We start from the raw sequence: 24,314 nt of genomic DNA, 5'->3' as shown, positions 1-24,314 counted from the left end.
CATGATATTTGTTGGATTCTACCTTTCCTTCCCACTTTCACACCTGTCACTTTTTCATATATGAATTATTATAAAGGCTTCTTAAGTGGAAAGGAGGGAGGTTGCATGTATTAAATACTTTCTATGTCCTAAGCATTGGTGATTTACATACATTACTTTATAACAAGCTACCTAACTTGCATCAGGCATTATTCTTATCACTTTACATTCATAGCTTTATTTCATCCCTGTAACATAAAGGTACATTTTATTGCTCCCATTAGGAAAAATAAAAAACTACCAAGGGTTGGTAACCTCACATGTGGCCCTCCTGCTTCCACTGTGTGCTTCAGCAAACCATCCTGTCCCCTATTGTGACATTGTGCTTCCCACAGCACTGAGCTTTTATGTGACTTTCCTTCTCCAGAAGGCCGTGACTCAACATTTCCAACTGGTTACACAAACGCCTCTGAGTAACGATTCCTCCTGAACTCTCCATTCTTCATTCTTGAGACTTTCCAACATGGTCGGGCAAGTTTCCTTACTGCCCTGTGCTCATTTGGCATATTCCATTCCCTTGCTAATTAAAGTATAAATTACTCAAAGACAGGAACACTGTCTTTTACTTCGTGGCATTCACAGTACTGCCAAACACCATACTCACAGCGATGCTCCGTCAGTTTTTAGTGAGCTGAAAGTAAACTGCATTTATTGGAATAAAATCACAAAGACGGGTGTCTACAGGTTGTTGCCCACCCGGAATTATTCTTTGTGATGATCCCGCAGTGATGCAGGCCGGTGGTTCTTACAGTGTGTCCACGGGCATCTTACAGTGTGTCCACGGGCATCATGTCATTGGCATCACCCTACAGCTTTCTGGAAGTACAACTTCGGTAGGCCCTATAAGTCAAAAATGCCAGGATCCAGTAATCTGTGTTTTAGCAAGCACTGCAGGTGATTCTGATACAAGCTCAAATGGGAAAGAACTGCGATAGGCCCAGTGAATTTAAAACAAAGCGTGATCCCCTAGTCCTACAAAATGGTGTCCGTTAGCAACTGAGTAAACACCCTCCTGACCTGTGTTGACTAAAAACTAGTCGTAGTTTGTCTGTTGTTTGTTCGTTTTCTAGAGTTATGTGTGATGAAAGAGGTTCTCCACCAATTATTATTCTGTTACGGAAAAACACTGATGCCGGCCAGATATTTCAGAAATAAGTGTTTTTTGATATTATTGAGGTTAGCATTTCCCTGACTTTGAATTTCGTGGGGATTTTTTTTTCTTAAATTAGAAACAATGCATCATTACAGCTGTTTGAAATTTTAAGAGCGGTTGTTGGTTTTCCCCTCATTTTACAAGGAAAACAACAGTGAAACCATCTGTCTATTCCTTAAATAAAACAAGAGTTTAAAAAATTACATCATTCCTTTGAGTAATTCCAGAACAGTTCAGAGGGAGCTGTGGTAACAAATAAGACCAATAAGGACGGAAAGCAGGGCAGCTATGAATATTTACATGTCTTTAGAGAAAAAGCAGGCTTGTAGCTGCATGGCCACAAAATCTCCTCATTCCCTTTCACTTGCTTCAAAGGCATTCTGTGAAGTTTCCTTTTGATTCATAGGTCTTATGTGACTGCTTTTCTCTTTTGCTATTCAGGAGTAAGCTTGCTGATTCCCGCTGGGGCCATTCCCCAAGGGAGAGTCTACGAAATGTATGTGACTGTACACAGGAAAGAAAATATGAGGTAAATATGCTTTTTCTGGTGCGCTTGACTTTATCAATGTCTGACCTGGAGGAGAATTGTGCAATAGAAAGAATAAACCCAACATGTCTCGAGTGCCCTGCTTCTAGCATACCCTTTTTTCCCTAGACCTATAAAACGTCGGCTTCTCTTTATCTTTGAAGCTTCAGACACTTGTGCAGATCTTGAGTATGGGCCGAAGGCCAGAGATCTTTTCTCAAGTGGACATGTGGCCATTATAGCTGGAAAAATGGCCAGAAATGTGATCCTTAGATTGTCTGGAGAGATGTGTGGATAGACACAGAGAATCAGCTTCATGTGGCCTTGCTCAGGAATCCACCCCATCCCCATTACAGGGTTAAAGGTCACAAAGATTAGAAAGTCCCTTAACCTCTGGCCTGTCACCCCCACGTCAGCCTAGCATTTTATTCTAACCTGCGGGTTCTTCTTTTTGTAACTCTCCCTAACTTAAGCCTTATCAGCCTCCTTTTTAGGTTTACCCTTATAAACTCCATATTGAGCCTTTCTAAATGCATCTAGGATTGATAGAAATTAGATTGAGTCAAAAGGCTTTGTTTTGAATGTATCATAGTCATAAAGATGAAGTTACTTTAAGTAAAAAATAACAAGAGGACTTTAAATGTCCTAAATTCAATTTTCAGTCTGGGCCTCTAACAAATCTAAGAATGGTCTCTCTTGGTTAGTTCCCACATAAAACATATGTATTAAATAGTGCTTTAAGGTCTGACTGATTAATGCTTCTGAAGTACACTGAGATCTTAAAATAAGACTTTGTTGAAATGAAGATCCTTACATGTAATTATCATTGTTTTTCCCAAGGGGAAAGGCATCGGCTCTCCAGCCCTGAGCTCCAGATACAAAGCATGAGTGATAAATGTTGAACTAGTTTATCATTATAACACATTATACCTTTTGTCTTCCCTCTCTCATCCTCAGAAAAACACCCATTTTTAGTCTTGTTCTTCAAAAGCCGAAAAGCTCTTTTATCATGCTCTCAGGTAGAGATACTGGCGTTTATAATCCGGAGGACCCCCAACATTTTTTTCCTTGGGTGGTGTCCTTTCACCTACACAAGCACTAACCTAAGAAAATGATAAAGTTCCTTGAGCATTATTCATGCCTTAAATTTGAGCAACAGAAAATTACTAAAAGGCTTGTATTTACTCACATCAAATATTCATTTTTTTTCATTCTCCATGCCAAGTAACATTCACAGACCCTGAGAGCACCCTTCTGTTGCAACAGGAGAAATAAAGATCAGCAAACTCTAAGATCCCTTTATGTACTTTTTTCTTCTTTCTCTTGTCCTAAGTCAAGGTTTGCACTAAGTACATCCATCACTCAAGGCCTTTGCCAACATGGACATTTTGTTTAAACAGAAATGAGGGATGGCTTGTGCTTTATCCTCCGAAGCAGTGAAGTGTCTGGGTCTCTTATTGTCCATGTAATCACCGCTATCTTCAGCTGCAAATCAGGCCTTAAGGGGTGCTGCAGGGACGCGCTGAGGCTGAAAGATGTGTGCATTGTGTGACTTGTGTGGTTTTCCTTCCCATGGTGTGGTCAGCACCCTGGCAAGAATAATTGTGCATATGAGATGAAAGAAAGAGAAAACAAAAAATTGATAAAGCTAGACACTTCTGCTTTGAGTTTTCCTTTTCCTTCGACTCAAAAGAAAAGGAAAAACTATAAATCATTTCTTGCCACCCGTACTGCCTGAAGTTAGGTGCAGAGAGAATTACTCTGTTCAACTTGGTGTGCATCAGAGAAGTTCTGTTTATATAAATGAAGCTAGAGAAACCTCAAGATCTCAAAAGAAAACATGCACGAGAGACCATGAAACAAGGAACAAACACAAGAAGACGACTGTGTCAAATAATGAGCAGTTCTTCTCGTCACTTATTTTCCGTCGTTTAGGATATATTAATAATAGACTGCATGGTACCATTTATTCACCATACTTTAACTTTCATTTATTTCTGCACTGCAACCCTGTGATGAGTTCCAATTTAAAGATCGAAAAACTAGGGCTCGGGGAAATCAAGTCACAGAGCCAATTTTTTCCCAGTCAAAAGCCGAGGGACGGCCGAATTCTCAGGCAGGTGATCTCACCGCGAAGCTTTTCTGCTCTGTCCCATGCCATCCCTCTTTTACAGATAGCACCAAGACACTGCACCGGGCCTCTGCTTCTTACTGTGGTACAGTCTCACACACAGTTTCTTTCTCCTGCTCCCTGAAGACCCTTTCTGCCCTCACACGATCGGAGACAGAACTTCTAACAGGGAAGACATTGGGAGGGCATCAGGAGCTATGAATGTTCCTTCAAGTCATTTATAGGACAAGTTTGATCATTTTTCTCCATTTTCTTTCTCCCTGATTTCCCTTTATTGCATCCCAAACTGGGGATTTTTCCAGCTGGATGTTTTCCAGCTGGTCATCTGCTGATGTGAACTGTCTAAAGGGAGGCGTGAACTTAATTACGTGTGGCAGAGTGGATATGACAAGGGGGCCTTATCATTACTGAATGTGCTCTAAGAGAAAACCCTGAATGGCAGATGAGCAGCCCAAATGAGCTGCAGCAATGGGACATGCTGTCTCTGACAAGGGAGCAAAGCTGTAAGGGCGTGCTCATGATTTCTACCTCTCCAGCTTTACACATCTCGGAAGACGCCACAAAGCGTCTGTTTCCCCTGTGGATACAATTTCCATGATTAATGGCACTAATGTGGACCTTTTTGCCTTGTTTCCAGTAGTAGTTAAAAAAAAAAAAAATGAGTCTGACTCAGACTGAAATTTTGCTCTTTGTCATTTCTTATTGAAAAATAATTGGAATTAAAAATATCAATGTTAATTGCCCTTTTCTCTGTATTCTGCCCTTGCTTAGCAATACTCTCAAAAGGCCAGAAAGTCAACTTAGACATTCCACATATGAAGGTAAAAAGAACTTTTTTGGGAAACCATGGGGAGCCATGGAAGGTCTCTGAGCAGCCAAGCAATAAGAGAATAACAGTGCATTTTAAAGATTGATCTGGTGAGGTAGGCTGGATGAGTTAGTTGGTGGAGGGAACAGGAAGACTCCCTGTAGGCCGGCTGCCTGGTTGGGCTATGGCAATAAACTAGGTGTGAAGGGGGAAGGGAAGAACCAGGCCTGAGTCTGGAGGATGGAAAGTGAAATATATTTCAGAAAGAAGATTTCACCACCGGTTAGAAGTGTCACAAAAGAGTAATGAAACACAAAGGATAGGTGTAGGAACCAAGCCTTGGGCACTGGGAAAATTGTGAGTGCAAGTGGTTCAAGGAGGAAGGACAAATTCTGAGCTAAATGTGGGCAGTGTGCGCGGGTAGGGATATGGGATTCACGCCAGAGACGTGGATGGGGAGTCACCAGTGGGTGGATCCTCTGAGGGTTAAAAATGCAGAGGCAGAAAGTAGAGACCAGGGGAAAGAGCTTCAGGAAATATTCCTATTAAAGTTTGGATGTGATGAGCAAAACGAAATAGAACATGGAAGGAAAAGGCAGGTCAACACAGAGTTTACATCTGGTGTGGTGCTTCTACTGAGTGGCTATGCAATGAATATTTTTCAATGAAAGAATGAATGACTGGAAGTATTATAGAACAATCAAACGTAAAGAGATGTTCAAGATGAAAGAAGTGGTTGACATAGGTATACGTAAAATTAAAATGTACAGAAAAAGAAGAATAAAAGAAATCATTGGGGCACCTGGGTGGTTCAGTCAGTTAAGCGTCTGACTCTTGGTTTCAGCTCAGGTCATGATCTCACAGTTCAGTTCGTAGGTTCAAGCCCCACATCAGGTTCTGCCCTGAAAGTGTGGAGCCTCCTTGGGATTTCTCTCTCGCTCTCTCTCCCTGCCCCTCCCCAGCTTGCTCTCTCTCTTTCTCATAAATAAATAAATAAATAAACAAACAAACAAAAAATTTTAAAAAAAAGAAGAAGAAATCATTGGATTTGTCAACTGCAGGACGTTGGCATAAGAAGAGTTCAAGGTGCGAGTTAGTGGTGAGGCAATGTAAACTATCTATCATATATAGGTACTGAATATAAATAATAAAGTAGTATGTTAGGATAGCGGGCCAAAATTCTCTTATGTAAGTAACCATATAGCAGAAAGTTTTGATTTATTTTAACATGTTTTTGGAAGTTGGTAAAACAGTATTTGACATTATTATTTCTCAGTGGAACTCAATGACATTCCTCTTTTGAGTCCTCAAGTCCTTATTTGAGCATACAGCCGTATAAAAGGCTACAGGTATAGGGGGAAGAGAGTGGAGTGCAGGCATATGTAAATCTTATTTTCTCACTGCTCTCCACGGTGTTCATATACTGCAATCTTACTTATAAAGAAATGATTTCAGGTGATTTATGAAAATACAGTCTTTTCAACGGTAGGGAAAAAAAACTTGTAAATAAGTAGATTGAGAAAATGAGAAAAATTAAGATTTGAAAAGATAACAAAGTCAGGTAAGCAGTTAAAGTATAAAACATTTGGTGCAATTCCCAGCATATTTCCTGGTAATAGGTCATGAATTTACTATTCCAAACCTTTCAAGAGGGGAATGTGGTAAGTGATAAAATCCATGTGTCCATGAGGAAAAAATATGCCCAAGAGAAGCTCAATTATTTCTCCCTTCATTCCACATAAAGAAGACATTTTTTTGTTAATACAATTAACAACATCCTTAAATTGAAATAGCAGTGAGTTTTCATAGGACTCCTGGTAGTGTCCCTCAATGTAAGTAGATGGTATAAGGCCCAACTATAAATTCAGTAAAATAATTCCACAAGGACTCATCAATTCAGTCAGAGCACAATACTTAGCTGTTGTGGCTTAATCCAGGGATAGATTCTGGCTTGTCTGGGGAAATGGTGGCACGCCCTTCAGAGTGGCTTCCATAAATATTTTTTTTTGCTCAATTGAGCTTTTGATAGCAAGTGAGTTAGATATTCCCTGTCAGATACCTAGAGTGCAAATATTTCAAGTTGCCAGTTATATGTGAAACCGTGTGCTTCAAAAGGCAGCTGAGCCTCGGGGAGGGGGGGGGAGGGTGGCGGTGGGATTGTCATCCTGAGGGACCTGACAAAAGACATGCATGTTACTAGAAAGCATCTTGTCTCCACACAGAGGTGGATGGAGACAGATTCTCTTCAAGAAGTAATTTTAGGCTTGCTCTTGCAAATAGACCAAAAAAAGTCTCAAGGCCCTGAACCCTGATAAGTAACCCAAAATACACCACTGTGTGAAAGAAACCAAATCACTTGTGTTTGAAATCTAGCTTTGCCTGTTACTAGTTTTGAGGCCGTAGGCAAGTGTGTGAATGTCTCCAGATTTCAATTTTTCTCTTGTGGAAAAAGAAGTAATACACATACTTATCCTGATTCCCTTGCAGGTGTGCCATGAGCAGCAAATGCAATTGCTTTTATGAAAGTTTTCTAAATTGTGCACTTCTGTGTAGGAGAAGTTCTCCTCACGGGTAACAGCAAGCAAAGGATGAGAAAATCTCTCTGACAGGAAACTAAAACACTTCTCTGAGGGCTTTGTCCTAGAGGCTTCAGAACCCATCCAGCATTTCCTATGATAGTATCCTCACTGGACTTTGAAAAGCCTTTGAAACTTTAATTATTGTTCATTACTAAATTTCTACTTAATTGCTGCTTCTGCAGCTAATTTTTGCTTTGTGCTCATTTCCATGTCATCTGCCGTTAATATTTATAGAATGTTTACTAAATATCTCAGATAACTCACGAGACATATAGGAGCGAAGCCCGTTGCAAAAAAACATGGATCAGGCTTATTTATATTTAATTTCTACTAGCTTTGTTTTATGTATTGTAATATTTGTGCTTAATGTGGATTTAAACACTCTGACCTTTGGTTTCACGGAGTTAAATCTTAATCTTCCCTCAATCACTCCTTCCATATAGGCTTGGAAATGTTTCCAATTTCAACACCACTTCTTTCATCTTGAAAACGAAAAGATTCTTATCATTATTTCTTCTTTGTTTTTCATTCCCTGTTATGGATTCCGCTTCACCACTTCCCTATTCATTACATTCTTGCACCTCACTGGGTTAATAAATTCTTTTGACACCTACTGCCCCTTCCTTCCCTTGCTATCCCTCCCTCAAGAATGGTGCCCATCAATATTGCATGCCAGGGGTGTGCTTAGACAGTACAGGTCTGACAGCTCCCCAACCCAGCAGGGAGGCTTCTCCCTTCTGTTCCAACTCAGTGATGAGAAGAACCCCTCCTCTTTCTGCCTCAAGCACCGGCTGCTAACAGCAGACTGAGGGGCAGATGTTTCCAATCTCCAACTATATAGCAAGGACCACTTGAAATGGATTCCACTTAAGTCTCCTTCCTTAAAAGTTTAATGCCCACTTCTCAAGGTACTCTTGTGACCAAAAGGTAAGAGTTGTGCTCACGAAAATGTAGTCACTGTTTTTTGTTTTGGTTGTGTTTTGTTGCCATGGTAGGAAAAGTAGAATTAGCAAGCATAAGGTTATCGCTTAGGACCGATAGTATAATATCAGCTATGCCACAATGAAACCAAAACGTCACTCATGTACTAAGAAAATGAATTTCAGACTGGAATGAAGGAAGAAAAACTGGATTAAAAGGAAATGAAAACTAAGGGATGAAGCGGATGATAAAGACTTCGCAAGCTGCCAATAACCTTATTATTCCCAAAAGTACATTTTCAAGTACTTGGATAACTTTAGATTCAATAAAAATGTGCTGTTATTCAGTGAGGATGGAGATGATGTTAAAAGACAAAGGAGATAAAAGTTGCTTTTACTTTCTAAATAGGAAGAAAGAAAACCCTTAAGTTGGTGAGATCCTAATGACATTTTAGAATGAGAGGAGGGAGGGATAGCCCAGTTTTATTAAGGAGAAAATATGTCAAACTATAATTGAGTTCTTAGAACTGAGGATAATACTTGTCAGGAGCTAAGGACTCTAAGATTTGACGTTACCTTGGCTGCCACAGTCTGGTGGATGTTGATAGATGACACAGTACTTCTGGGGCAGAGACAAAGGACAGTTTGTTACAGCAATAACACTGTCCAGAGTTTTGTCGTTTTTGTGCCAGTTCACAAAACCCCAGTGCCAGAAGGGAGATGCAGAGAGGGTCAGATGATCTGTACACACTCAGTGGGTGCCTTCCAGGAACGACCTCTGAGCTTGGAGAACATGGGTTTTTTTATAATGGGAAGTGGATGTGGTTGCCTTGTACTCCAGAGACCAGCACTATCGTTGCCTTCCAAGGTGATTGCTATACAATCGCCTTGAAGAGACATGCAGAAACATGAAAGATCCATGGAGAACTGTCTTCCGACAGTATATAAAATGTGTATATTATAAATTAAAGATGTATATATATTTATATATAAAAATATCAAGCAGCTGTTGTCATTCATTGAGTGTTAAATTAGGGTAGGCCATAGATTTAAGCTAACTTCTAGATTGTGTAGTATATTCATATATTAACCATAGATGAGGAAAAAAATCCTAAAGGAAAATCCTTCTCAAGTGGCCATCACAATTATACAGGAATTTGATATGTCCCTTATAATATCCACGTGAATGAATGGAAAGATATGAACTGGACAATGTATATTTTAATTGGTTTATATTTGGCTAAACCAGAAAATTCAAATTATTGATGTCAGACTAGAAAGAGGTTTCAAGTAGTATGTTTAAAAAGGTCTTTATCTTTGCCCTATTCTTGTGCTACAATGTCAACAGTGATTGGAACGAGAAGATAAGTGGCAGGCAAATCAGTTCTACAGAGGATGAAAGACTAGAAGAGATAGCCTATACTTGGAGAAAAGACAGTGTTAAGAAATACATACCCTGAAATTTTCTCTGCAACTGTTAAGGTGAAATTAAATAACCAAATGTAAATTTCTGTACATATGTTCAAAAGCCATTGCTGCAACCACAAAACTGTAGAGACTTAGCCTAAGAGCCTTTCATGTTATGAATACACAGGGTAGTTAGCTTTAACAAATAACTTATCCTCCTTGGGGCTTCATTGCCTCATTTTATAAAGGAAATGCTTTATATTATCTCCATCTTCCTCTGTAACCCAAGCCTGCAATAACATTTATAAATAATTATTTGATTGAGAACAACCTAAGGCAACAATTTTGTTAGGCATTGATATAACTATGTATTCCAAATCAAGGAAAATAGGAGCCCTGCTATGCTGCCTACTTGCGTATGATATTCACTTCCAGATGCCTTACTTTAGTGAAGACATAGGAACACCAATGGACATCTATATAACGATGAAGGTAGAAATATAGGGAGATATCTGGAAACCATGCTTTTCTAGTTAAAAAACTGAGAATGTTTGGTCTAAAATAAAGAAGACTTTCTAGAGGCATCATAGCAATCTCTAAATATTTGAAAGGCTGTCATGCTGAAGTGGAGAGAAAGCAGGCCAAAGATATGTGGAAAGAAGGATCAGGAAGGCAAATTGTATTTCTCCTAAGAACGCTTTGTAGGTTTGAATCGATAATATGTGAGGTGACCCTCAATAGTAGTGGAGCACCATTTTGGATGTGTCTACAGCACCAGCCACAAGCCAGCATATTGTAGAGAGGCTCCTACTTTGTATGGAAGGTGGTGCTTGTTGACCCCAGGGGTCCTGCCTCCTCTGAAACACTCAGCTCATGATCTCTTATCCACACTATTCTGACAGAGTAGTTTTGAGTATTGTGTTGAGAAGGCATTGGCGTTAGTCCCCATGCTAACACTTGTTAGTTTTAAGACTTTGGTCAGTCTGCCCCATGCTTTGGGACTACTTGCTCACATATCAGCTTTGGGTTAATTTATCCGTTTATTTGTTGATTACAATCTTGTTAGGGAAATGACTGAAGAAAGTTAAAAAAAAAAAAAAAAAAACATGTGGAAATAAAGAATTTGGATCTTTGGGGCACCTGGGTGGCTCAGTCAGCTAAGAGTCGAACTTCAGCTCAGGTCATGATCTCACAGTCTGTGAGCTCGAGCCCCGCGTTGAGCTCTGTGCTGACAGCTCAGACCCTGGAGCCTGCTTCAGATTCTGTGTCTCCCTCTCTCTGCCCCTCCCTTGCTCTCACTCTGTCTCTTTCTCAAAAATAAATAAACATTAAAAAAAAATTAGATCTTTGAGGTTCTTTCCACCCCAATTCTCTGAGTATGAAGTATACAAGTAGAAATATTTCATTTTAAATTCTAGAACTATAGAACACAGTTCTGTATTCTGCCTGGTCATATGTGAAACAATGAATCTGCTTTACTAGCCTGAATTATCCCTGAAAGTCATCTGGAAGAAATTTAGCTCTAGGGTGTCCTTACTCTGAAGTGATTTTTTTTTTTTTTTGAAGTATTTTTCAAGTTAGGTCCTAAAAATAAATTAAAAGTATTTAAAACCCTGTGAGAGTAATGGCAAGTATTATCAGAAAAGATGGTTGTGGGGTCATCAGGCTGGCTCAGTCAGTTGAGCATCTGACTCTTGATTTCAGCTCATGTCATGATCTCACAGTTCATGGTATTGAGCCCCACATTGGACTTTGAGCTGACAGCACAAAGCCTGCTTGGGCTTCTCTCTCTCCCCTTCTCTCTGGCCCTGCCTCTCTTTCTCTCTCTCAATAAATAAATTGCTCCTTCTCTCTCTCAAATAAATAAATAAAGTTAATTTTTTAATTAAAAAAAAAAAGAAAGGATGGTTGTGTAACCTCATAAGGACTCTATTCCTTCCTGTTCCATCCTGAAGGTATCTGCACATGAATTCAAAGAAAATTACCAAAGGCAGGTCTGTCTGTGTCTGGGGGAAGGGGATCAAAGAGACACTGGCAAATTCACTGTTATCATAAATTTCTACAGTCTTGAAGATGAAAGTATTGGTATAAAGGACATATCTTCCCATATAATTCTGCCTCTGCACCCTCCCCCACCCCCGCAAAAATCCCAAGAAGAAACAATTTGCACAACTGCAGATCTAAAATCTCAATGAATACATAGTACATACATGCTATGGAAATGTCACTCATGCCAATCTCTGCTCTTCTTCTAGGCCACCCATGGAAGACACTCAGACACTCTTGACCCCTGTGGTGAGCTGTGGGCCTCCGGGAGCCCTGCTGACGCGCCCCGTCATCCTCACTATGCATCACTGTGCAGATCCTAATACTGAGGATTGGAAGATACAGCTCAAGAACCAGGCAGCACAGGGGCAGTGGGAGGTGAGCTTCTGTTGGGATAAAGATGGAACACAAGAGCAATTCATTTAGATAAACAGGAGTAATTATGGGAAAGTTTTTGTTTTTAAAGCAGAACATGAATGGAATTTTAGCTTATACTCAAAAAGACAGAGAGAGGCAGAGAGTGTGAGAAGGAAGGAAGAAGGAAAGACTAGTTCTTGAATGCTTTAGCTACTGATGGGTAGTCCCAGTGAAAATGATGGTCAAGCATTGGCTAACTTCTAAGGAAAGTACATTTGAGAGTCTTGCACAAGTCCCCCTTGGAACATACATACAGTGTATTGGGAAGGGAAACATATATATATATATATATGTTTAAATTTGCAGGTAAAGAAACATTGCAACTGGGTCAGAAAATGGTAGGCATTTTAGACATATACCCGGAATATAGTTCTTCTGAACTTAACTTGGGGAAACAGAAAAACAATGCATTCCTGAAGCTCCACTAGAATGAAGAACACCTGTGACATCTTGGCTATGTGTGTCTGTTGCCATCACAACCTGTTAAGGACAGTGCCTTAAACAGATCCTGTTCTTTTCAGCAGAATCCTTCCATCAGCACCTGAAGTTACATGCAAAAGAATTTGTTATACCATGACCACTTTATATCTAATACCTTAAAAAAAAAAAAAAAGCTTGCATGTTTTCATTATTATCCCTTAGAAAGACAGTACCTGTTGTTTAAATGGAAAATAGCCATATTAAAAATCACATTTTAGAGTATTCTTGAGAAAGCATATTTCAGGAATATATCAAAAAATGTCTAATAGTTTTGAAAGCTACCACTGTATTTTGTGTCACCATTACAAAATATCCAATCCATAAATATTATATACATTGTGATTACTTATGGTATTTTTCTTTTAGGAAAGAAATTTTCAGAAAAAAATGTATGTGAAGATTCAGATTCAAGCCTTCAGTATTTTAGGGAAAAGTAGTGTTTGAGTTAGAAGGGTATCCCAGGGATACCCTTTCTGTGGTCATGTTCCCTTGGCCACATGATGGGATCACTCCTTGCCAGAGGGCTGAAAGTCCAGGACTGAAGTCTAGGGGTAAACTTTATGTTGAGTTATGACCAGACTTAACCAGATTTAACCTCAATTCCATTTAAGCTTGAAATGATTTATCTCAAAAACATCCCAACGTCTTAATCTCAAGTGATCCTAAACTGTGTGCACAATTCTCTGTTTAATGCCCTAATACGATGTCTATTTATGGACTTGAGTAATGATAACAGTAGCAAGAACAATAAAATGAAATAAAGAGACAAGAAGAGTAAAAGAGGGCAATGCTTAAGAATACACTCTTACACTGGTGAGGTTGTGGAGAAACAGGAACCCTCTTGCACTCTTGGTGGGAATACAAACTGGTGCAGCCGCTCTGGAAAACAGTGTGGAGGCTCCTCAAAAAAATAAAAATAGAACTACCCTATGACCCAGCAATAGCACTGCTATGAATCTCCCCAAGGGATACAGGAGTGCTGATGCATAGGGGCACATGTACCCCAATGTTTATGGCAGCACTTTCAACAATAGCCAAATTATAGAAAGAGCCTAAATGTCCATCAACTGATGAATGGTAAAGAAGATGTGGTTTACATATACAATGGAATGCTACTTGGCAATGAGAAAGAATGAAATCTGGCCATTTGCAGCAATGTGGATGGAACTGGAGAGTATTATGCTAAGTGAAATAAGCCAGGCAGAGCAAGACAGATACCATATGTTTTCACTCATATGTGGATCTTGAGAAACGTAACAAAAGACCATGGGGGAGGGGGAGGGGGGGGAGGGGTTACAGAGAGGGAGGGAGGCAAACCATAAGAGACTCTTAAGGACTGAAAACAAACCAAGGGTAGATGGGGGGGGGGGGGAGAGGGGAAAGTGGATGATGGGCAGGGAGGAGGGCACTTGTTGGGATGAGCACTGGGTGTTGTATGGAAACCAATTTGACAATAAATTATGCTTAAAAAAAAAAAAGAATACACTCTTATACCTGTGGCAGGGACGTGGAGCATCTTTATTCCTGACTGTATCTTACTGGAGGCTTTCTGTAACATGCTCATTGGATGATGTTTGAGGCTTACCCTCACCTTGCTGGGGGGTGGAGGGGAGCACTTCTTTCCATGTGTCCTTTCAGGGCTAAAATAAACCTGAAGGTGCTGAATTTCTCTCTTTGCCAGTTCAGTGTAAGTTTTATCTTGGAGTACAGGTTCAGATGAAGAAATAATTTCATGAATGGTATTCAACCCAACTCCTACTATAGCTCAGTTGATGTTGTAAGATCTAACTAATAAACAACCACCCCAGGTGGCTACTTCTTTCATATCGTTGAGACTCAATTTATGATGACAGGGCCATTCATTTTTTGGACAAAAACCCATTTGCTCACCATGAGCCAGGCCCACTGAGCTATAGTGGGAATCAAAGCAGATACAGTTCCTGCCTCTGTGAAGATTAAGTAGCCTAGTGCAGAGGCAGAATCATGCCCACATATGTATTTTATCTCACTCATATGAAGTTTTCTTTTAAATTTGAATTAATTAAAAGTTGGAAAATTTCACATAAAACTTTGAACTTCCAGTGTGTCTTGAAAGATTCCAGGCTGTTTTCTCACTGGGCCTACATTCCTGCATAGCTGTGATGAGCTGAAACAAGTGGGAACCGAGCTCTTTAGACAGACTTGTGCTCTGCTTTACCAGAATCTCCTCCACTCCCTATTGTCTTCTGCCTTACTTGCCGCACTTATTCCTAATACCTGGCTGCCCTGGGAGGCATGCGGAATTATGACCCTTAGGTTATGAGTCCTACACTTGGTCTTTCAGATGATTTCTTCCGTGGCCTCAGTCATTCAGATAAATCAAAACTTGGTTGAGTTAGCAACTGTTTTAACAATACTCATCACTTGTATTTATTTTTACTTCTTGCTAAATATTTTCAAAAACTAAAAGGATAGGCTCTGTAACCAGAGAGATGTGTCTTAAAGGCATTGAGTTTACTATGTTGTACTTTCCGTGGAGTCCAGTAACCCAGGTTATTGAGGAAAAGCAGTGTATCTTTTTGAAAAGTAATTGGTGGGTGAGTTTGGAAGAACACAGTAGAATGGTATTGTGTAATTCTTTAATCTCTCTAAATCTTTTCAAACCCCTAGATTTTGGGGGGAAAACCTATTACACTATCATGACATTGAAATAAAACAGTACTTTTGGAAACAATAAGAAACTTAGAGATTAAAACATTACATTCTCAATAAATAAATAAATAAATAAAACATTAAATTCTCAGACATAAGTAATAAACTCAGGTACACTGAAATTAGGAGGATAACTAATGGATTTCTTTTGGAATTTTATGTTGATTCCAGTGAGGTAGATTCTCAGATCAAAAATGCTAACTAGAGGGCCATCGAAATAAAGAATATTGGCAGTATGAAGGCAAGGGGACGTAAAGGAGAGAATGATTAAGAATGGAAAAAGAGCTACATTAAAGCCTGAGAGTGACAAAAACAACTACCCCCCCCCCAAAAAAAAAAAAAAAACAAGAAAAGGATGAGCAAACCTTAGCAGAAGAGGTCCTGTTCTATCTGCCATACTGGCCACCATCATGGCGGCCAGCAGAACCCACAGTAGCTCAACCACAGCTCCTTCCTTCTTGTCCTGCAGGATGTGGTTGTGGTTGGGGAGGAAAACTTCACTACCCCCTGCTACATTCAGCTGGATGCAGAGGCTTGCCACCTCCTCACAGAGAACCTAAGCACCTACGCCCTGGTGGGGCAGTCCACCACCAAAGCTGCCGCAAAGCGCCTGAAGCTAGCCATCTTTGGACCACTCTGCTGCTCGTCTCTGGAGTACAGTGTTCGAGTCTACTGTCTGGATGACACCCAGGATGCCCTGAAGGTAAATCTCTCCTGACTGACCCTCCTTCTTTCCCTTGGCACTGAAGCCAAGGTTTGGTGTGGCGGCGCCCACCCAGAGACCATGTGTATGTGTTTGTGCACCTCAGTGCGCAGACACAAGTATCCGGCCCCAAAAGATGCAGTTTAAAAAAAATAAGAAACATTTCTCTGAGGCCATGCTGATAAATGAGTGGTTTTCCATTGTGCTGATTCCTCCCAAGGGCTACTTTTGTTTACCTTCCTTGATTTCCTTTAATGAAAAATTTAGAAGTAGGAGAATTTGGCAACGAGACGTGGATGGTAAATAATCTGCTTCCATGTTTATCTCAGCTGTGTGCTTCCTATAAAAGGAATTGGCGTAATTGCTCACACTGTATGTTCCTCTTGTGTGCCACTTCATTTATATGCTTTCCCATTCTTTTTATGAGGACTGTGAGAAAGAGGGTTAGCATTTGACAACAGGCTGCTGCTTTGCAGAATAAATGAGCTTAATTCCTGGTGCTATTATTGCAATTCATTTTATCCCATTTGAAGCTTTAAAGGATATCGTAAGTGCCTTTGAAGAAGTTATGATCTGGAAGGAGGCATAAAAGAAGTCTGCCAAGGACTGGGAGACAAGTCTGAGTCTGATAAATGCTATAGATGAATGCAGGTTCTGTGGGAGTTCAGGAGGGGGGAGGGGATTATATTATTTTGAGGAGATCTGACAAGGAGCTAACATTTGAATTGGGCCCAAATGAAAGGTAGAGTTTCACCAGCATAGTGGTAAAAAATACAAACTTTCTAGGTGAAGGGAACAGCACGAAGAAACACAGGACAGTAAATACAGGTTCCATACTAGCATATTATTTCCAGTAAGCCTCAAATGACAGGTAAGAGTTTTATTGAGATGGACTTCAACTTCCAGAGAGAGGAGTTGCGATTCAGTGTCTTGAGTTATTGGAGAGGAAGTGGAGAGATTGAAACCAACAAAAGACATGATCAGAAATATATGTTAGAAATATTAGTGCGAAGGGTCACCTGGACGGCTCAGTCCATTTAGCATCTAACTCTTGATTTCCACTCTGGTCATGATCTCACCAACCATGAGATCGAGCCCCAAGTCAGGCTCTGTGATGACAGTGTGGAGCCTACTAACGATTCTCTGTCTCTCCCCTTCCTTCCCCCACTGTCCCTCTCTCACTCTCTCTCTCAAAATAGATAAATAAAACTTAAAAAAAAAAAAAAAAGAAATATTAGTCTGACATCAGCAGAAAGATAGAGTCAAGAAGAAAAGCATGGTGGATCTGGGCTGATAGCAGAAGAGTGAGGAGAGGGGAACAGGTGTGGAAGGTCCTGTTCAAGTAACTCCTGTCGGACCTGGTGACCAGCAATGAATGGAGCAGAAGATCCAGTCTGCCTCTCAGTAATAGTAACACACCTAGGGGGCAGGTAGCTTTGGGGTGTGGCTCTGGTGACTTTACTTTCGGAATATTGAGTTAGAGGTATGAATTAGACATCAGGACAAAGATGCCCAAGGGACAGTTAGAAATGTGTGTGTGACTCTCTGGACAGAGAGCAGATCCTGAAGTAGAGACTCAGGAACCGACTCTACAATACTCATATTTGTCATCCCTGTGATCAGGGAGACTATCAAGGGAGAGCAGAGAGATACGTTAAACGACATTGTTAAAAATAACACGCATTACTGACAACTTCCTATGTGCTGGGCATGGTTCTAAATGTTTATTAACTCATTTAATCTTCACAACAACCCTGTATGATACCATTAACCCCATTTTTTCAGACGTTCAATTGAGGGCACAGAAAAATTAAGCGATTTGCTCTAGGTCACACAGCTGTTGAGTGGAGAGAGCAGGCTTCACACCTGAGCAGGGGACTGCAGTCTAGGCTTCGCCCCTAATGTGGGTTGTTGGAGGAGCCACACCCTAGAAAACAGAGACCAAGGGGAGCCCTGCCATTGCCGGGGGTGAGGAAGGGAAGCCAGCAGAGGAGCTATTGAAGGATGAGCACCCAGGGGAGGAAAAGGAGAAGTGGGAGAAAATGTGTCAAGGAAAAAACCAGGGGAAGAATTTTTGTTGTTGTTGAAATTTCAAAGTATTTCCTTCTGGAGTTTCCATCCAGAAAGTAGTTCTGGGTCATGAAACCTGAGTGTTACAGGTTGGGTCCATGGAGGGGATGAGACACGGGATATGTTTTTGATGGCTGACCTTGTAGGAGTTTCTGATGCTGAATAAATGATGTGAACATGCAGCTGTAGTGTGAAACTTATGGTTCTTTTATATTCCTTGCAGATGTGATACTTCTGACGCACTGTCAGGGTGGAAATCATCCTAGGCTTAAATTCTTTCACAGGGAAAACTATTTGTAGGGAGCCATGGGATCTGATTAAGGCCCGTCTTGTAACAATTCTCGGAAAAACCATTGTCAAAAGCATGCCATAGAAGATCTACATCATACTTGAAATGTTTGATACACATATTTTATATTCATACACATAGTTCTTATACTTAGGACCTTTCTTGACCTTTCTTCCCAACAGAAACATGCAAATCCATGCCAAAAAAGTAATAATTCAGTAAAACTATTTTAATTGTTTTAATTAGTGGAAAGAGATGCAAATGGTCAACACTGCAAAAGATTGACAAACAGGATTAAGCAGTAAAAACAACACCAAGAGCAGTTTGAATCATGGTCAGTGCTTTCCAAATAGACATTTACGAATTCTCAGTAGCTGGGGATCCAGCACTTAGCCTGAAACAAATATGAATAATGGATAAGGCTTTCTTGCACCTCATGGCCTTTTAATAATGCAGAAATACCAAAATCCTAGTTATAGGTAAAGGGTCTATCCAACATACTGAAGAGACAATTAGTTCAGTCCCAGCAACACTGCCTAACACCCACGCTTGAATTGGAACCTTGGGGCTCATTTTCAGAAAGGCCCTTTGTTACCTGAATTCTGCCTTCTTGGCACCCTGCCTGCTGGTGTTCCCCAGCAGTCTCTGCCCTCTCCCTGCTTCTGTAACCATTGTTGCCCATAAATACTCTCTTCTGCATCGCCCTTTCCAAACACCTCCTCCTGCTGCTGGCCCACCCGCTCCCCACTCACACCCTTCCTAAGTCAGTAGTTCTGCATCCCACATATATAGGAATCAGTTGGGGAGCTTTAAAAAAAGACTTGCTCCGGGGGTGCCTGGTGGTTCAGTTGGTTAAGCGTCCGACTCTTGATTTGGGCTCAGGTTATGATCTCATGATTTGTGAGCCCCACATCAGGCTCCATCCTGGCAGTGCGGAGCCTGCTTGGGATACTCTCTGTCCCTCTCTCTCTGCCCCTCCAGTGCTCGCTCTCTCTCTCGAAATAAATAAACTTAAAAAAAAAAAAAAAAAAAGACTCACTCTGGGGTCCCAACCCAAAGGCTCTGATCTAATTGGTCTGGGTATTGGGGTTTTTCTTTCAACACTCCCTGGGTTATTCTGTTGTGCAGCCAAGATTAAGAACTATTATCCTAAACACTTCCATGGATCCTTTTGGAACTTTAATCCTCCTAAGAACAAACTCTCCTACACCCTTTGAATCATCCTCTCCACTCTTCCTTCACCTACTCACATTAAGGGCAACTGGATCTTCCCCATCACATGGCATCCCTCATAATCTCCATGGTGAAGACCACACCCTCTAAGTAACCACAAGGCATAAAGGAAGAGTTCCAGTACTTCTCCTGCCCCATGATCACTTCTGGGGCATTGTTCTGCTCGTAGGGTTGACTTTTTCTACTGTTATTCTCATTCTGTTACTCTGTTACTCATGACCTATTTCCGTTCCTTAGCCCCCAATCTCCTGGTACCTATCTCCAGCCTAGCAGTACCTGCCTCATGGTCTTTCTTCCCACTCATTTTATTCCTATCAATCTCTCAGATTCAAAGTCACCACTAATCAGTTTTTTGCCCAAAGTTATTCTGGTAACCTTGACATCATCCCACATTATCTGTCCGCCTGTTTAGGCATGCTGTGGATTTTACCCTCATTAACATCTCCACCTGCCAAGATCCCCACCTGCGAAGCTCCATGTTTCTGACCACAATATCTGACCTTCCATCTCTCGAACACAAAGGGCATGCAGGCCACATTTGGTTCTTAAGGAAGACCTCCCTCAAACTCCTCTGGTGGCCTGGTTCACAGACCCTCCTCTGTTCTTACCCAGATCTCCAGGGAACTCACCTCCACTCTAAATCTCTTGCCAACTGGAGCTACAGTAGATTTTTCTGATTCCACAGCTAAAGATGACTGCCCCTGAACAAGCCCTCCCATTCTCCCTCCAGGTTGTTGAGTTGCTCTGAAAATGATAGATTTCTGCTTGAGTCTCTGCTACTCTCAAGATGGCTGCCCTAAGCTTTCCCTTTCTGCTAGTCCACACTCCTTTCATTTATCCCTTCTTGACTCACCACTTTTCACATAGCGCTTCTTCCATGTCTTCCCTGCTCTCTCCAAGTCCCTGATTATATGGCAACCCTTCCGTCCTTTGCAGTGACCCAACTCCTACTGCACCACTCAAGGGACACTCCCTTAGCTCCTGTCCTTTACTCTTCAAACCTTTTATTTCAACCTCCCTTTATCCCATCTGGGCTCTGATGAAAAGGAGCTCTGCTTCCTTGTTTGTGCTTTAATCCAACTCCTCTACCCCTGTCCATCTCCAGCACAGCAAATGGTGCCCTAAAGTGGATCTCCCCAGACTTGATATTTTCTTATAGCTACCACTGTGTGCTGGGGATTTCTCCTGAATGGCAGAAGCCCTCCCAGAATGTTGGACTGGGTCAGAGAGGGAGCTCAGCAGAGGACATTCTCAGGGGTTCAGAACTCTACAGTCTGGAGAGCTATTAGAGAAAACTGTAGCTGGATGTCTGGAAGTGAACATATCTAGAATATTAGTTCCCACTCTTTTATCATATGTGCTTATACTGTCTATGTGGATGGGGAGCAAAAAAAAAAAAAAAAAAAAAAAGGAGACCACCACATCAGTCCGTCTCAAGCAACCCTGATGCATCCTTTCATGTCCCCACCTAGCTCTTTGAGTTCGGTAGCCTTGGTGACAATTTCCCTGAGTTTTGTTAAGCCCACAGCAGAAATGGTCACCTGAAGCTTAAAAGCTGTGTTTAACAATTCAGAAGCATTGCTGAGAATCAGGATGCTAGAGGTGAGTCCCAGAGTAAAAGTCAAGGCTGCTGGGAGACAGGGGGTTCTTTCATGTACCTTTCAGGTGGATTTTTCTCCCGTGCAAGTGCTCAAAGGAACAGGGAGAGCAATGTGCAGGTTGAATTCATGTAGAGAGACAAAGATGCTATGAACTGTGAAAATGGCTTAGAGGCAATTCTGTGCCCACACAGAGAGGTCCCGTCTATTGTAAAGATTGAGTTGGGCCACAGATCAGTTTTTCTGTTTCCCTCCTCTTCACGTGATTAAAGTAATGATATTGGTGTTTTCCTCCCATTATTTACAAAGACTTAAATCCTCATATCAAAAGACCAGAAATTAGGGGCACCTGAGTGGCTTAGTCTGTTAACCATCTGACTCTGGCTCAGGTCATGATCTCACGGTTTGTGGGTTCGAGCCCCATGTCAGGCTCTGTGCTGACAGCTCAGAGCCTAGAGCTGCTTCAGATTCTGTGTCTCCCTCTCTTTCTGCCCCTCCCCCATTTGCACTCTCTCTTTCTCAAATATAAATAAACATTAAAAATTTTTTCTTAAAAGACCAGAAAATAATAGAGAACAAGATGATATTTGGGTAAGTTTTAAAACACGGAGAAGTCCACAACTATGTGGAAATAAATCATTTCTGTCCCACTGTCCTGAATTACAATTCTGAAAATACAATTTCTGAGAGATTTATACTAAACCCTGAGATTCAGAACCTAAAAGGAGAGTTATTTGTATACATTATGGGCCACATATGATGCTTCTGGAATTTCTGACAAATGTATTTGACAAATGAATTTCTGACCAAATATGTAAATTAACATAAGCTGCTCGCTTCATGTAGTCATTTGGCATAGACTCTTGGGATTTCTTCAGCTTTCACATACCCCGATTCGGGCTGCGGTCTAGTATAGAAACTCTGTGAACTCTCATATTATGTGGAAAAGAAGAGAAAATGAAAGAAATACTGAAAATGAAAGGAAATAGGAAATCTAGTCAAGGGCTATGCGATACTCAGTATCTTGGGCTGCAGTTGGAGACACTATCCTGGAAAAGCTTTTGTTTTCATCCTGGAACCTGGTGCCTTCCACTGTCCTTCTGACGCCCCCTCCACTGCAGCTGTGACCCCACACAACCCAGAACACCTCAAGCCTGTCTCTTCTGGGCTTATGAAGGCTGGCCCTCTGTTGAATTGGCCCCATTAGCCTTCTCTTTTCTTTCGGTTCCCTCAAACAACCTCAAAACTAACATGACCCATGTTTATACTTTCAGGATGCTGGCCTATGCAATTAAATTAACATATTTGTACATGTAACACAAATATTAGATAATACCAGAAAATGTAATAAAGTTACAAATGTGTTTTTCCTTTTTTCTTTTTTTTTTTTTTTCTTTCTGCTAAGTGTATGGAAGGAAATGTGGTGTGGTAGGGAAACTTGGGTGAGGCTGGCTAAGTCTCTTGGTTCTGCCCCTCCTCAGGTCTGTGGCTCTGGTCATTGAACTTGACCTCTTTAACAGTCATTTGCTGTACATCAGGCACCTTTACAAGATTCAAGGAGATCAAAGTTATTAAATTTCCTAGCACAAAACAGATATTTGATGATGTTCATTATCCCTAGATGGGCATCTGGATATAACGGTATTTTAAAGATAATGGCTCAGTGAAGATATTAAATCTAATCATGATGTAATTGTGGGGTGAGTTTCAGGTTTGTCATCAAGCTATTTGGCCAGCCATTAGGGACAGGGATCTTTTGGGTGAATCTAAATTTACTGAATCTTAATTACCTTCTCATGAGACTGGGCCCTGGCCCTATCATATATTTTAGAAATGACCTGCCACATTGAATTTATTTTTTGAGAAAGAGAAAGAAAAGAGAGAGAAGATGAAAGTCATTATAGGCAGTATAAAGGCCCCCAAAGATACCTGTACACAATATTCAGAACCTATAAATATGTTACCTTACATGGCTAAAGGGATGTCACAAATATGATTAAGGGTATGAACTTCAAGATGAAGAGATTATCCTGGATTTTCTGGGTGGGTCTAATCTAATTACATGGTGCTTAAAAGTGGGGAACTTCAGGCGGCACCTGAATGAATGGCTTGGTCAGTTGAGTGTCCGACTTCGACTCAGGTCATGATCTCAAGATTTGTGAGTTAGGTTTGTGAGTTTGAGCCCAGCTGGGCTTGCCGCTCTCAGCACAGAGCCTGCTTAGGATCTTTTGTTTCCGTCTCTCTGCCCCTCCCCCACTCGTGCTCTCTCTCCCTCAAAAAATAATAAACCATTAAAATTTTTTAAATGGTTTATTTATTATTGAGAGAGAGAGAGAGAGACGGAGCATGAACAAGGGAGGGGCAGAATTCACACAGAATTCACACAGAATGTGAAGCAGGCTCCAAGCTCTGAGTTGTCAGCACAAAGCTTGACATGGGACTTGGACCCACCAACTGTGAGATCATGACCTGAGCCCAAGTAAGATGCCTAACCGACTGAGACACCCAGGTGCTCCAATAAATAAAATATTTTTTAAAAAAAAATTTTTTTAAAGTGGAAAACTTCTCTCAGCTACAGTTGAAGGGAGCTATAACCATGAAGGAGAGACCAGAGAAATGTGCCAGTGGTGACTTTGAAGATGGAGGAAGAGGATCCTGAGCCCAAGAATGTAGTCAGTCTCTGGAAGGTAGAAAAGACAAAAAAGCAAATTCTCCCCTAGCGCTTCCAAAAAGGAAGGCAGCCTTACCAACACCTTGACTTTTTAGCTCAGTGGGTCTGGTGGTCAGACTTTGGATCTACACAACTGTAAAGTAATAAATGTGCGTTGTTTAGAGTCATTTAGGTTTATGGTAATTTCTTACTACAAAAATAGGAACTAATGTAGAAATCAAAGAATAACATGTTCAGTGGTGCAAAGGAATACAAGATGACTTCAGAAGCTCTAGAACAACCTAAAAAGTTCTATTGCTAATTACGGAGATGTGAGAGATCACCTTTTCCTTAGAAGTACGCCCAGAGGTGGACAAGGGACACCATCACTTCCTCGAGTGCCACACTCTGGCGTTTTGCTTTAAAAGTGTCACAAGGTGCCCTGACTGGGCAGGCTGGAAGTGGCAGCTCAGACCAAGCGTCCGTGGCAGCGGCAGCTGCGGGAGCAGCAAGCAGAGCCCTGAAAACCAAGTGACTTGACGGGAAATGTTTGCACATGGTCATGGGAGTCCAG

The 24,314-nt window shown here is 41.1% G+C and overlaps 1 protein-coding gene across 4 annotated transcripts in view; it reads left to right on the top strand.

The window, feature by feature from the left end:
• Positions 1 to 24,314, top strand: part of UNC5C (unc-5 netrin receptor C) — a 364,440-nt gene that overhangs the window by 319,241 nt on the left and 20,885 nt on the right. For all 4 annotated transcript variants that reach the window (XM_060654604.3, XM_060654602.3, XM_060654601.3 and 1 more), the window contains 3 exons: positions 1,634 to 1,721; positions 11,819 to 11,987; positions 15,667 to 15,900. In XM_060654604.3, the coding sequence (XP_060510587.1) occupies positions 1,634 to 1,721; positions 11,819 to 11,987; positions 15,667 to 15,900 (491 nt within the window). The remainder of the gene's footprint in view (positions 1 to 1,633; positions 1,722 to 11,818; positions 11,988 to 15,666; positions 15,901 to 24,314) is intronic.

The sequence above is a fragment of the Panthera onca genome, chromosome B1 (genome assembly GCF_046562875.1).
Source record: "Panthera onca isolate mPanOnc1 chromosome B1, mPanOnc1 haplotype 2, whole genome shotgun sequence".
NCBI lineage: Eukaryota > Metazoa > Chordata > Mammalia > Carnivora > Felidae > Panthera > Panthera onca.
This window is presented reverse-complemented; position numbering and strand designations above follow the sequence as displayed.